The sequence below is a fragment of the Myotis brandtii genome, unplaced genomic scaffold (genome assembly GCF_000412655.1).
Source record: "Myotis brandtii unplaced genomic scaffold, ASM41265v1 scaffold2561, whole genome shotgun sequence".
NCBI lineage: Eukaryota > Metazoa > Chordata > Mammalia > Chiroptera > Vespertilionidae > Myotis > Myotis brandtii.
Genome location: NW_005359721.1, coordinates 340,199 through 353,168, shown reverse-complemented (window position 1 = coordinate 353,168; position 12,970 = coordinate 340,199). Strand labels below are relative to the sequence as shown.

At 51.1% G+C, this 12,970-nt stretch overlaps 1 protein-coding gene across 1 annotated transcript in view; it reads right to left on the bottom strand.

Moving 5' to 3' along the window:
- Positions 1-1,487: 1,487 nt before the first annotated feature.
- LOC102252603 (HLA class II histocompatibility antigen, DP beta 1 chain) overlaps positions 1,488-12,970 on the bottom strand; it is a 26,105-nt gene continuing 14,622 nt past the window's right edge. The window contains exons 2-5 of the mRNA XM_014541022.1: positions 3,689-3,952; positions 2,681-2,962; positions 2,093-2,203; positions 1,488-1,717 (exon numbers count right to left, since the gene is read on the bottom strand). Coding sequence (XP_014396508.1) covers positions 1,488-1,717; positions 2,093-2,203; positions 2,681-2,962; positions 3,689-3,952 — 887 coding nt within the window. The remainder of the gene's footprint in view (positions 1,718-2,092; positions 2,204-2,680; positions 2,963-3,688; positions 3,953-12,970) is intronic.

Sequence of the window (12,970 nt, the reverse complement as noted above, 5' to 3'; positions counted from 1 at the left end):
GTCGCAGTTCGATGAAATGACAGAAGCAAATATGACTTCTTTCTTGGTCTTAAATATTCATTAAAGTGATTAACAAAAACCCTGATGACTGTACTCTAAACCAGGCCTATGTCTGAAAAACTGATATACACGTATCTTTGACCTTTTGAAGTCGGAGATGTACTTCCCCCTGACTGACTCAGAAGGAGTGTAAGGTGATCCGATGAGCACAGAGCTATGGGACGTCTGCTCCCATAAGCTGATGCAAATGACAATATAAAAAATAACTATAATATGTTATTCTCTTATGCCTGTTATTTATAATCCTGATCTATAGTGATTGTTAAACTTGGAAAACATTCTTAGTGACTGACATGCTTTGTCCTGTATGAATTTCAGTAGCAGATTCAGGCTCAGCCCTGGCTGGTGTGGCTCAGTTCGTTGAGCGTCCTCCTGTGCACCAAAAGGTCGCCAGTTTGATTCCCCGTCAGGGCATGTGCCCGGGTTGTGGTTTCCATCCTTGGTTGGGGTTTATACGGGAGGCAACTGATCAATGTATCTCTCTCACGTCGACATTTCTCTCTCTCTCTCTCTCTCTCTCTCTCTCTTACTTTCTCTCTCTCTAAAAATATCAAAAAAATATATTTAAAAAAAAATTAGTTGCAGTGAAAGTGACATAAAGTGAACAATTTAGCATAGTCACAAGGTTGTACAACCACCATCTCTATCTAGTTTCAAAACATTTCTACTACTCCCAAGTAACACCACTTACCCATTGAGCGGTCCCCATCATTTTAAGTACCATTTACAAACTCTTAAATGGGCTGTGCAAATTAAAGTATACTTACCTGGAGAGCTAGGCGCTGTGAGTGCTGAGGAGTGAGGCTGACTTTCTGAAGTACAAGCTTCATTCTGATTAAGAACAACTTCTAATTGTCTCCACCTCTGGTAACGACTATATTCTTGTTTTATGTTCTGAAAAATTTGCTCTAAATAAAAAAAGAAACACACTTGAACATTCACTTGAGTCACTTCTTATCCTTCTCCCCATGTAATAAATATTAACAAGAAAAATATTTATACTGAATAAACCATTCCTCCTATAACCCCCAAAGTGTGCCCTCTTATTATCACTATTTCAACAATATGTAGAGTAGCAATTATTTTGGCATATGCCACTCAGACAGTTCTCTTTGCTTGTTTCCAGTGACAATGAAGACCAGAGTTACTGTTTGCTGTAGCATTAACTACAACTTACAAGGAAAAAAAATCTTTCACCTAATAGGGAACTATTTTTTATCTTCCTTAAGTTGCACAATTTCACAAATCAGGGTACTAGGGGTGAGTCTCTTACCACCCAAGGCCTTCTAACAGTGAAACTCTTGTCCTGTTTGGACTCAAGATCTTTAGAGAAGAGGAAAGCAGAAACCATTATATTTATAGCTAGAGGAAGATCTGAAATTTATTGCTTGGAATTCATGAACAGGACCTGGGGCAAAGCTCAGTGCTCACACCCGCCCACAGGTGGACATGGACCAGGAGTTGGGGGCAACTGGCTCAACTTGAGAAGCAGGGACAGCCTCCGAGAGTTCCTCCCAGGCCAGGGCACTTCCTAGGACACACCCTGAACACAGATGCTCATTAAATGCTCCCAAACTCATGTGCAATGAAATGGATTGCACCCCAAGAAAGAGGAAGGAAGCAGAAATACCACCTATTGGCTGAGGTCTTTGTCGTCCTTAAATGAATGAAAAGGAAGTTGAATGTAGTAATTGAGAAAGTAAAGAGCAATACCATCTTAGAAAGGTATACAAACATTTGCATCCTATGCCCACATCACTGGGAATGAAAGCAGGGCCCAATTTGTAGACTGAAGCTGACCCCAGGCTTAAAGGAACAGCCTGCAGGATAGGGCAACAGTTCAGCAGCCTCAGGCGTGCTGCTGGGCCAAGATCTCAATCAAGGCATCTTCCTGTCCGCACGGCGGTCATGGCCTGACCAGAATCTGATTTCAGTGGCCTCATTCGCTCTGTCATTTTGCTTTTCTGCCTCAACTTCATCACCGAATGAGACAGTGGAAGGGCAATATCTACCACTTTCCAGAGGTTCTTACCTCGCTGGCCTCTGAAATGGAGAGTGACGCTCACCGCGAGGGCGAGGAGCCCCAGCACAAAGCCCCCGACTCCAGTCAGCATCTTGCTCCGGGCGGAATCTGACTGAGCCTCTGGGAAGAACAGACCCAGGGTCAGCCTCCCCTCCACCTGCTGCAACGCCCCCCGACACCTGGAGGGAAGCGGGAGGACAGGCGGAGCTTGGAGCCACCGTGGGGAAGGAGTACATGTGGAAAGCACCCCAAAGTTCTGGGTCTCACACTGGTGACGTCCACAGGAGGCAAATGCTGGTTTCAGGTAAACTGTGAAGTCCAAGCAAAGGGACTGAAGGGAGACAGAGGGAGAGGCCAGGTCCCAGGCTGAGGGCCAGACGCGAAGGTGATTGCTTTCCTGACAAGGACAGGCTCTTTAGGACCCACCCCCACCCCACCCCCGCCCCTGGGCAGGGATAAATGCAGCCAGATCCCTGCTGCTCCCAGCCTAGACTACAGTTAGGGGGTTGGTGAGGACACACGGGGTGGTGTGACCCCGGTGGGTAGTGAGTGGATCCCAGAGCCTGGAGCCCAGAGGGTCATCAGGGAGTAACTCACTCCACTCTACAGTGACAGCACTGTCCAGGCTGGGGTGCTCCACGCGGCAGGTGTAGACATCCCCCTGCTGGGGGGTCATCTCCAGCATCACCAGGATCTGGAAGGTCCAGTCCCCGTTATGGATCAGATTGGTGGACACGACCCCCGCCGTTTCCTCCTGTCCATTCAGGAACCAGCGGACTTGAACGTGGCCGGGGTAGAAATCGGTCACGTGGCAGACAAGCAGGTCGGGGTGCTGCAGGGGCCCCTTCTTGGAGGGGGACACGTTCACTTTAGGCTGGACTGGGAGCGGGAAAAAGAACCTTGTTGTGACAGCGGAGACAGTTAACGCGGTGCATTTAGCAAATTTCTTGCAAACTGACTTCTAGAGGTTAAAGTAAATATGTCATCTGTTAAGCTGTTTGGAGGCAGAAGACGGGGAACTGTGCAGGAAAAACAATAAAACATTGCAATGTTCCAAGGACGACCTTGTCATCCACGATAAAGAAAGAGCAGAGAACAGGAGAGGGTCACATTTGGCACTTCCTCCAGGAACAGAGGACGTAGTAACTAATGTTTTCAACAGAAACGTTGAACCGGCTATGAAACTACCTAAATTTACATTTTCCCATCTTGTTCAAAAGGATGGACACTCCTTCCAGATATTACCTTGGAATCAGGAGATATCCAGTCAGCAGCATTTCTTTGATCTATCAGTCTGGTGTCCTCATTAAAAAGAGGTGAGGAATGGAAGTACCTTGACTCGTTTTTCATTTAACCTCTATGTCTCCTGGCCATCTCAGCCAAGGAAAGTTTCCAGCAAGATCCACAAACCCATGTTCTCAGCTCTTTCCTGTTGCATTAACAGGGAGCCTGCCCTTTCCCATGTGGTGTGGCCCCTGCGCCCGGTTAAGCCCTCTGGGATCCGGCCACCCAGCCAGGGACGGCTGGGCTTGGAGATGGGAGAGAGAGCACCCCCTTCTCCACCCCAAGCCCACCCTGCCGGCCTCCCCTTCCCCGCCCGCCCACCTCTGCGCTCCAGGGTGAAGGCCCTGTCCAGCTCGTAGTTGTGTCTGCACACCGCGTCCACGGCGCCCCGCCGCAGCTCCAGGAACTCCCTCTGGATGTTCCAGTTCCTGGCGGTCGTGCGCCCGAGCTCGGTCACAGCCACAAACACGCCCACGGTGCTGTCGAACTGCACGAACACGTCTCTGTTGTAAACATATCGCTCCAGGAAGCGGTGTGTCCCGTTGGACTCGTAGCAGTCACTCCTCCTCTGATACACGTGGACCGCTGAGAGCGAGAAGGACCAGGAGGGCTGAGCAGGCTGCCTGGTGCCGCCAGACACGCTGCCCACCTGGCTGCGCCCTTCGCTGCTGAGGCTCAATCCCCAGTAGGGGGTGTGCAGAAGGCTGCTAATCAATGATTTTCTCTCATCATTGATGTTTCTATCACCCTTTCTAAAAAAATAAAATAAATAAAGAAATCCTACATAATCACAAAATTTACCAATAGTGATCTGAAACCGAATAGAGGCTCAGAGTTTATGAGCATATGGGATTTAATACACAACAAAGGGAGTCCCTCAGCAGATGGGGTTGAGGAAACTGGCTTAGATAAGAAGGGAAAAAAATCTAGATCTGCATTTAACATAAAAACTTGGACCCCAGAAGGATTAAAAATCTAAACATAAATAGTATACTCTATGGTAAATATAAGAAGGTACAGGAGAAAACAATTATGAAAATGGGGTGAGGAAGCATTTCTTAAGCAAATATAAGAACACTAGAGGCCCAGTGCATGAAATTCATGCACTGGGGGGGGGGTGTACCTTAGCCCCACCTGCGCCCTCTCACAGTGCGGGAGCCCTCGGGGATGTCAGCCATCCTTAGTGCTGCCACGGAGGCAGGAGAGGCTCCCACCACCACTGCTGCACCCTCCAGCCATGAGCCCGGCTTCCAGCTGAGCAGAGCTCCCCCTGTGGAGGCACACTGACCAGTCATTCCACCGTTCAGTCAATTTGCATATTAGCCATTTATTATATAGAATAAGGGGAAAATATAATAAAATGCATTACATTAAAATTTAATACTTCTGTTAAGCAGAGGGTATCACTAATAAGTTAGTAGACAGGGAATAGAAATAGACTCACAATATCTAAAATGGAGATAGTGTCATATCCAAAAATCATTGCCCAGACCAATGTCAAGAAGCTTTAACTCTATGTTTTCTTCTAGGAGTTTTATAGTTTCAGATCTGACATTTAGGTCTTTAGCCCATTATGAGTTGATGTTTGCATATGGTGAGAGGTAAGGGATCATTTCATGTTTTTCTGCGGTGGATACAGAGACTGTCATTTCCCCACTCTGTGTTCTTGGCTCTTGTTGATATCAACTGACTGTAGATGTGTAGATTATTTCTGGGTTCTCCATTTCTTTCTATGGGTCTATATGTTTGTCTTTGTGCTGGTACCATACTGTTTTGGTTATTGTAGCTTTGTGAAATATTTTGAAATCGGAAGTGTGATACCTCCATCTTTGCTTTTCTTGCTCATGCCTTGGCCAGACAACTGATTATAAATGGCTGGCTGCCTGCAGTCCAATATGCCTTGGCCAGACAACTGATTATAAATGGCTGGCTGGTGTGGGGGATGTCTACTGAAGGAGTCTTAGGGTGCAGCTTCTCTATATGACTTAAAATGTATCATAAGTGGAAACTGCAGGTGGAATTTATCACAGAACTTCCCAGGCCACAGAAATGAGGGTGATGCTGCCCAGAGACGGAAGGAAAGACTCAGAAGAGTATGTCAACCCGAGGCTCACCACGTCAGGTCAGGGCTGAGCTCAGGGAGCCCAGGCTCCAGGTGGCGCTCCTCTGCCTGCTCTTCCCATGGCTCAGGAGCCTCCCCAAGTGGCTGTCAAGGAACCTTGAGGTTCCAGGAGCAGCAGGAGGAGGGTGTGAGGGGCCCTCCATTGTCTCTGTCACTGCAGAGCTGGCCAGGGTTGATCTGGGTGATCTGGTCAGCGTCCCTGTCTTTCCCAGTGTTCCCTGCGCCCCAACTTGAAGCTGGGGTCCGGAGCCACCACACCAGCCTCGGGGACACCTCGACTGTTAGCCCACGGGGTTCCAGCTGCGCTCATTCCTCTCCGACCGCCTGAGCCTGCCTCCTTGCCCAGTGCCTGCCCTCAGCCTCTGAGTTCCGGGCCCATCCAGGGTGGGGTCTCTGGCTTGTCTTCACCTGGCTCCCTGCTCCACTCCCCGCGTCTAACTCCGTTTCCTGTCCCACTGATAGGGCTCCCACCTGGTTTCCAATCAGGGCACATTTCTGTGGGTCCTGGGTAGTGGTTTGAATTTTTTTCTTTTTAAAAGCAATTGACTTTTCTCTCCCTCATGAAATCTAATTTGCAAAGCAGAGAACTGTCACACAAGGGTCTCTCAAAACTGCTTTTTTGTGTGTATGTGAAAGATATCAGAGTTTGTGAAACTCTTGGAAACATCTGAACTTTCTAGAGTAAAGCCTGACAACTTCTGTAAGGTAAGCCGTCTTTTCGGAACGGGCCATATTAAGAACATGTGATGAGGCCGGGGTCTGAGGAAGGCAGCACAGCGAGGGGGCTGCGGCCAGCTGTGTGCCCGGGACAATGGAGTCCCAACCTGTTCACCCCAAAAGGAATGTTCTATCTATTGGTTTATCTGGAAGGACTACAACTAAAATGACATCAGATGATGTAAAGGAAGCCTAGAGCGCAGTGTTGTCCTCACTGGAGGCGAGAGCCCTTCCCCCTTCAAGCTGTGACGTCTGTGGAGACCAGAGAAACCTGCTTGTTCAGAATGACTCAAAGGGCTGGCCTCGGGCCCAGCCTGAGCTCACAAAGGAGCGTTATTAACGCGATGCTGACGTCTCTCTGTTTCACCTCCTCTTTCCTTGCTCTGGGGGAAGGTGCAGACACCCCGGGGGGTTCCTCAGCATCGATTGGTGCGGAGAGCTCTGGACCCCGTCGCCTCCCCCAGCGACTCTCACACGGCGAACACTCATCTCATGCCTCTCACTGATCGGAACCCCTTGGCCTTCCACCTCCACCCGCCACGCTGCTCACTGCTCACCCCAAAGAAGCCCCGCCCTGACTGCAATGCACTCATCGATGCCCCGCTGTCCCCGCTCCCAGAGACCTTCTGTGCCTCCTGCACGGCCTCCCCTCTCACCTCCTGCCGGACCCTGTCCCATCTCCCAGCGGCTCCCATGGCCCCTGTTCTCTGACTCACGCTCCTCCATTCTCCTCTCACCTGCAGGCACAGCCCCACAGCTGAGCTGCCCCGTCCAGTTCTCTGCCCCCCTGAGTGGTGAGTGTCAGAAATCTCCTTCCTTCTGAGACATGGGTGCAACGGGATGGGGTTTGAGCAGATGACTTAGGGAGTTTTAAATGCTATTAACCCTAGAAGTTGGGAAAGACGCGGGAGGGAACCCGAGTCTCAGAGAGAAGTGGGACTGGCTTTCTGGGCGGAGATGGAGAGGTTGGGGAATTCTAACATAAACGACTTCATGGTCTGTTCCCTGTTCTGCATACCTGGGCTTGGGGGGAAACGGGAACGAAAGGGGCCATTTCCTGCTTCCCACTTCCTCTAAGGCCCGGGTCGCCTGGTTCTGTGGAAGGGCCTCCGCCTGGGGCACGGTTGGCTGTGGGACCCTGGATCCTGGACACTGCAGAGTAAGCGTGGTTCCAGTCTCCGATGCTGGAACGTCATCCTGACCCCTCCGTGAGAGCCTTGTCCCCCCAAAGCCATTCCTGGCCGCCAGGCGAGTTGTGTCCCGCAGGCACACACCCTGCTCTCTTCTGTCTCTGGTGGGAAATGTGGCCCCTGGGTGATGTCGGCCCTCAGAGCCTCTCTGTGGGTTGGGCCCACATGGGATAGGCTCCCCCCCCATCATTCCCCTGAGCCAGGCCCCCCAAGAGCAGTGGCTCTGCACTTACCTGGGGTGTCTTTGCCCTGAGCCCAAGGGAAGCTCAACATCACCAAGGGCATCAGCAGAGCAGCCATGCAGGGGGCCCCAGCAGCCTGCGGGGCCACCATCTTGGTTCCCGGGGTGGGGGTGGTGGTGGTGGTGGGGGAGGCCTGGCCGAGAGATTCGCAGAAGGAGCAGCGTGCACTCCGTGGACCTCCCTCCTCAACTATTAGAGTCATGAGCAGGACAGCCCCTGCATCCCTGGGTGTGGCCGGTTCCAGAAAGGGAACCAATGGGTAGGACTTGTCCCTCCAGGCAGAGGGCGGGGTGAAGCACATGAGCCTTCAAGGGGTAAGAGCCACTGAGGACAGTGAGGAAAGGGGTCCTCACGTGAGGAACTGGGTGAGCCACGGGCTTGTTTCTGTGCTTCCCTTGCTCGGGTGCAGACACCAGCTTGCCAGTCCCACTCTGCTCTGGGGTGAGCGCCACCCCCCATGACGAGTTCTGGGAGCGGGCAGCCCTGAGCAGTCGCAGTCCGGGGGCCGGACTGTCCCGCAGAGCTCGGGCACAGCCATGGGAGTGCGGTCTCCTCCCCGCGAGGCCTGCCTGACCTCCCGGCACAGGGCAGAGGAGGGGCCCCTGACCTAGCACCACGGCAGGCGTGCAGGTAAGCGTGCAGCTCTGGGCAGCACTTCTTGTCCTTCCTGGGCCAGTTTCTTCACATTTGAAGCGGGGATGGTAGTGCCGCCTCCTCCGTAACTCTGTGTGAGTGAGTGAGAGCAGTCATGTAAACTGCCTGAGACACGTGAAGATCTGAGAGGGTTTGAATAGACCAATGACGTCACAAGGACCGTCCTCTTCTTGCAATTCAGTATGTTTTTTGGGGTAACGTTTTAATCCAAATAATCCCCAACAAACCAATTTACATATAGTTCTTATATTGAGGTGACTACCTCCCCCTGCACACAAAAGTCAGAGAGAAAATGACAAAAGAATCTAATTCCCCACCAGCTTATTAAGGGCCTAAATAAAATGCCAACAATGAGTGAAAGCACATCTGGGAATTGGGGGTAGGTTTGCTGCTGGGACCAGGATGTTCCGGTGAAGCGGTCAGACTCAGGGTCAGACTCAGGGCTGTGGGAGACCTCCCAGCTGGGAAGCCCTCCCTGCTGCTGCCCGCCTCTGGCCGAAGCTGGGGCCAAGCCACCTGTGACTCGGTTCCTCTCACGTGGGATGGAGATCACTGTGGCGCCTATGCCGCTGGTTTATTGGGAGAAGTAATTGGGATCCTCTCTAAACAGAGCCTTGATCGGGGAAGGTATCAAGCTATGCTAATTATTACAATGCTAGGCTAGTTCAGAGCACCACAAACTCTTTATTCAATACATTATTTAATCCAATAATAGAAACTCTATTATCTATATACGTATATAAAAAGCCAGCGACTGTAACACCATAACAACCGGTCACTATGATGCCCTCTGCAGCCAGCGAACCCACCTGATGGGGGATGGGGCCGGCCAGCCAACCTCCCTCGGCCCCTCCCCCTGAGCTGGCCCTGATCAGCCTTTCCCACTCCAATCAAGGGCGGGGTGCTGGCCACCCCCTCCTCTACCCCTCCCCTGGTCAGCTATGCCCCTGATTGCCCCCCCTACCCCAATAGGGGGTGGGCTGGCTGGCCAATGGCATGCAGCGCCTCCCCCCAGCTGGCCCCCACCACACCAATCGGACCATGGCCCCTTCCCCCAGCCAGTTCTGCCCCTGATCGCCCCTCTCCCACACCAATTGGGGGTGGGGCTGGCCGGCCAACCTCCTACGGCCCCTCCCCTGGCTGCTGACCCCATATCGGCGCCTCCCCCCATTTGGGGGCAGGGCCTGTTGGCCCACGGCCCCTTCTCACGGTCGGCCCCGCCCCCAATTGGCCACCCACCCCCATCGGCAGTGGGGCCCCCCCAGGCCCTAGCCAATCACCCTTGACCCCTCCCTCCAGCTGGCCTGGCCCTGATCCACCTGGGGCGGGCCAGCTGGCCAACCTCCTGCCCCAATTCATCCCAATTGGGGCCGGGCTGGCCGGACCCCACCCGTGCACAAATTCGTGCACTGGGCCTCTATTTTACAATAAATACCAGAGAAACCACTCCCCTTTATTATAGTTTCAAATTTCTCTGTAATAAAACAGAGGATATAAAGGAAAGATATACCATTAGACTTAGTGTGAAATGATTAGAGAAACTATTCTTAAAAATAAGATTTTAAAAAGGTGACTTATACCATCACAGTATTGTATGAATAAGAAATAAAAGATAATAATTAGAAATTAAACAATAAAATACTGGCTTTCTCTTTATATGTCTGGAATAATCAAAGAATTCTAGAATTATCAAGGGTAAAAAAATGATAAAAATAATATCATTTGATAATAATCAAATTAATTTCTACATGATATTAATTTCAATGTGAAATTCTGAAGAAAAATTATCCATGCAGAAAAATCAAAAAATCACTACAGATAAAAAATACTCATGGTAAACTTCAATGACATATTTTCAGGCATCCCCATCAAAAGGAAGGTGATCACACCCTGGCTGGTTTGCTAAGTGGTTAGAGCATCGGCCTACACACTGAAGGGTCAAGGGCTGGATTCCCCATCAAGGGCACGTACCTGGTGCGGGAGGCAACCAATCGATGTGTCTCTCTCATCTCTCTCTCTCTCTCTCTCTCTCTCTCTCTCTCCCTCTTCTTCCCATCCTCTCTCTCTCCCATTCTCTCTTAAAAAATCAATGGGGAAAATATCCTCAGGTGATTAACAACAACAACAAACCAATTACAAAAATAAAAGGAAGGTGAGCATGTCTCCTTTTAGCAGTTCTCCTCTTAGCCCCAACCCCACATGCTGGTCCTGACAGCTCTCCCACCTCCTCCCCCAGTAGGGCCTGCGTCTCCCTTCCCCTTCCCATGTGGTCTGGTTGGCTGAGCCCCTTCAAGCTGCCACCCCGCCCGCTTCTCCCTCGCAGGGGGCGGGGAGTAAGCGCAGGAGCCAGCCCCTCCCGCCCCGCCCCCTTCTCCCCGCTGTCTGGCCCAGGTGGCCACTGCGGATGCACCTGGACACAGAGGAGCCAGACCAGAGTCATGCTCCTGCCAGCTGTCGCCCTGGCTGTCCTGCTGAGCCCCTGTGGGACGGGGGCCATCAGGGGTGAGTGCTCAGTGGGCCAGAGCGGGTGGGGCTCCTGGAAGCTTTGCAGCTGCATCTGAGCCTCTTCTCTCTTCTTTCTCCTCTTCTGGGAGGTCATCTTTCTTGCTCTCGTTCTAACAACAGTAATAACCACCGTCTATGAGCACCTACCAGGTGCCAAATCTCACTTCATTTTCACAGCAACCTTTCCAGGAAGGCGCTTATTATTCTCATTTTGGAAAGATGGAGGCTCAAAGAGATTAATAAATGTCTCATGAGCCCCATGTCACAGTACTGATGACTGAGGAGCCACAGTTCTGCATCCTCCTCGGGACAGTCTGTCTGTCTCCATCTCCGTCTGTCTCTCTGACATTTCCAAGGCAAACCTCTTAAAACAGGAGTCTGCAGTGTCTGCCCACTGCCTGCCCCTTCGCCTCCCCATCTCTGGTGGCCTCTGAACAACAAACCAGCACCCCTGTCCGGGCGTCTTACCTGTGTGGTTAGTCATATCTGCAGTGCGACCACTTCCACTTCCTGGAACCTTTCTCTTGTTCCCTGTCTCTTATGAGCACACTTCTTGTTTTCTTCCTACTCCTTAAGCCTGTCCTTTTCAGCCTTTAAAAATGTCCATGTTGCCAGGACACGGGACCGCACACTCAGACCCTGCTGTTAGGACTTCCCATACTTTTCTTGGGTGACCCAACCCAACCTTATAACTTCACCTGCCAGACGACTCCTAGCCTATGTCTAGCGCAGTCTAGCCCAAGGTCCATCCACTTATTTCAACCTCCCTCAAATCCACTCCGCGTTGTCCCCTGGGATTCAAACCCAGCCTGTCCCAAACAGAACATGTTCTCTTCTCTCAATCATGTCCTTACCCCTCATTACCGCTTCAGATGCCACAGTTCTCCACTGCCTGCCTCTTCCCCTTCCTATCCCGCCTCTCATCCCATCATTTACTGATCCCCGTGGCTTCTCATCTCCTACTGCCCTTCCGCCCATCTGCTCGTCTCCTTCCCCTGTGTTCCTGCCCCACCACGCCTGTCACTTCTCCCCTGATTGTCCGAGAGTCCTACTGGTCTTGCTTTCACACGGCCTCCCCCAGTCCATCCCCACTGTGGCCACCGCCTAGTACAAATCTGACCACGTCACTCTCTTGATTGAGAGCCTTCCATCACTTCCCAGGGGCTGAGGGATCAAGTCCAAACACCTGCTCAGCACACAGGCCAGGTCACCATGCGCCCCGACCCTCACACTGACCACTGCACTTCTCCAGGCACTTTCTGGCGACTCCACTCCTGAGCCCTGTCTCCTGCTGGCGATGCCCTTCCCTGTTCTGTTTCCCTGAGCCCCGGTGAGCCCCCCCCCCCCCCCCCCCCCCCCCCCCGCCCCCCAGCAGCCCCGCTCAGATCTCATTTGACACAGATGCTCTCCGTTGGCTCCCGGCAGCACTGCTGTCCCTGTGTCCCTGAGCACTGATCGGTGTACCCAGCGATCGTCTTTCTTTGTCTTTCTCATCCTTTGGATTCCAAGCAGCAGAGGACAAGGACCATGTCTTCCGGGTTATCTCCTTAGTCCCTGGAGAGTGAAGCTTCACAATAATGTTGTGGGGCTTTGTTCTTTTTTTTTTTTTTTTTACTGAATGAAAATTAACATGTTTGCTTTAAAATGCACAGACCCTCAGCTTTAAGAATTTGTGAAAATGATAAAGATGAAACATCCTAAGGTGGACAGACTCATCCATTCAGCCAAGTCTGTACTGTTTCTCTCTCTTCTCCTCCAGCTTTTTCTCCGTAGGTGAGCAATTCTCTAGCCATGAAATTCAGTGAATTCATTCATTGACAATGAATCCTGCCACTAGAAGCATCAAAAGAGAGAATTGTTTCCCACGTATTGGCGCTGTGAGCGGGAATCTTTAATTAGGGAGTTAGACCATTGAACCCTGCAGTGTCATTTCCCCTGAGTTCCTCTGTCTTTCTCAACCCCAAACTCTGTCACTTTTATTGTTTTACTGTAAGACTAATAGATTTTTCTGTTGCCAGCCTTTTGTTGCTTCTTACACATCAGTTAAAATTAAGATACTATCCCATAGATATTTTATTTTATTTTATTTTTATGATTATTTATTTTATATATTTTATTGATTTTTTACAGAGAGGAAGGGAGAGGGACAGAGAGTTAGAAACATCGATGAGAG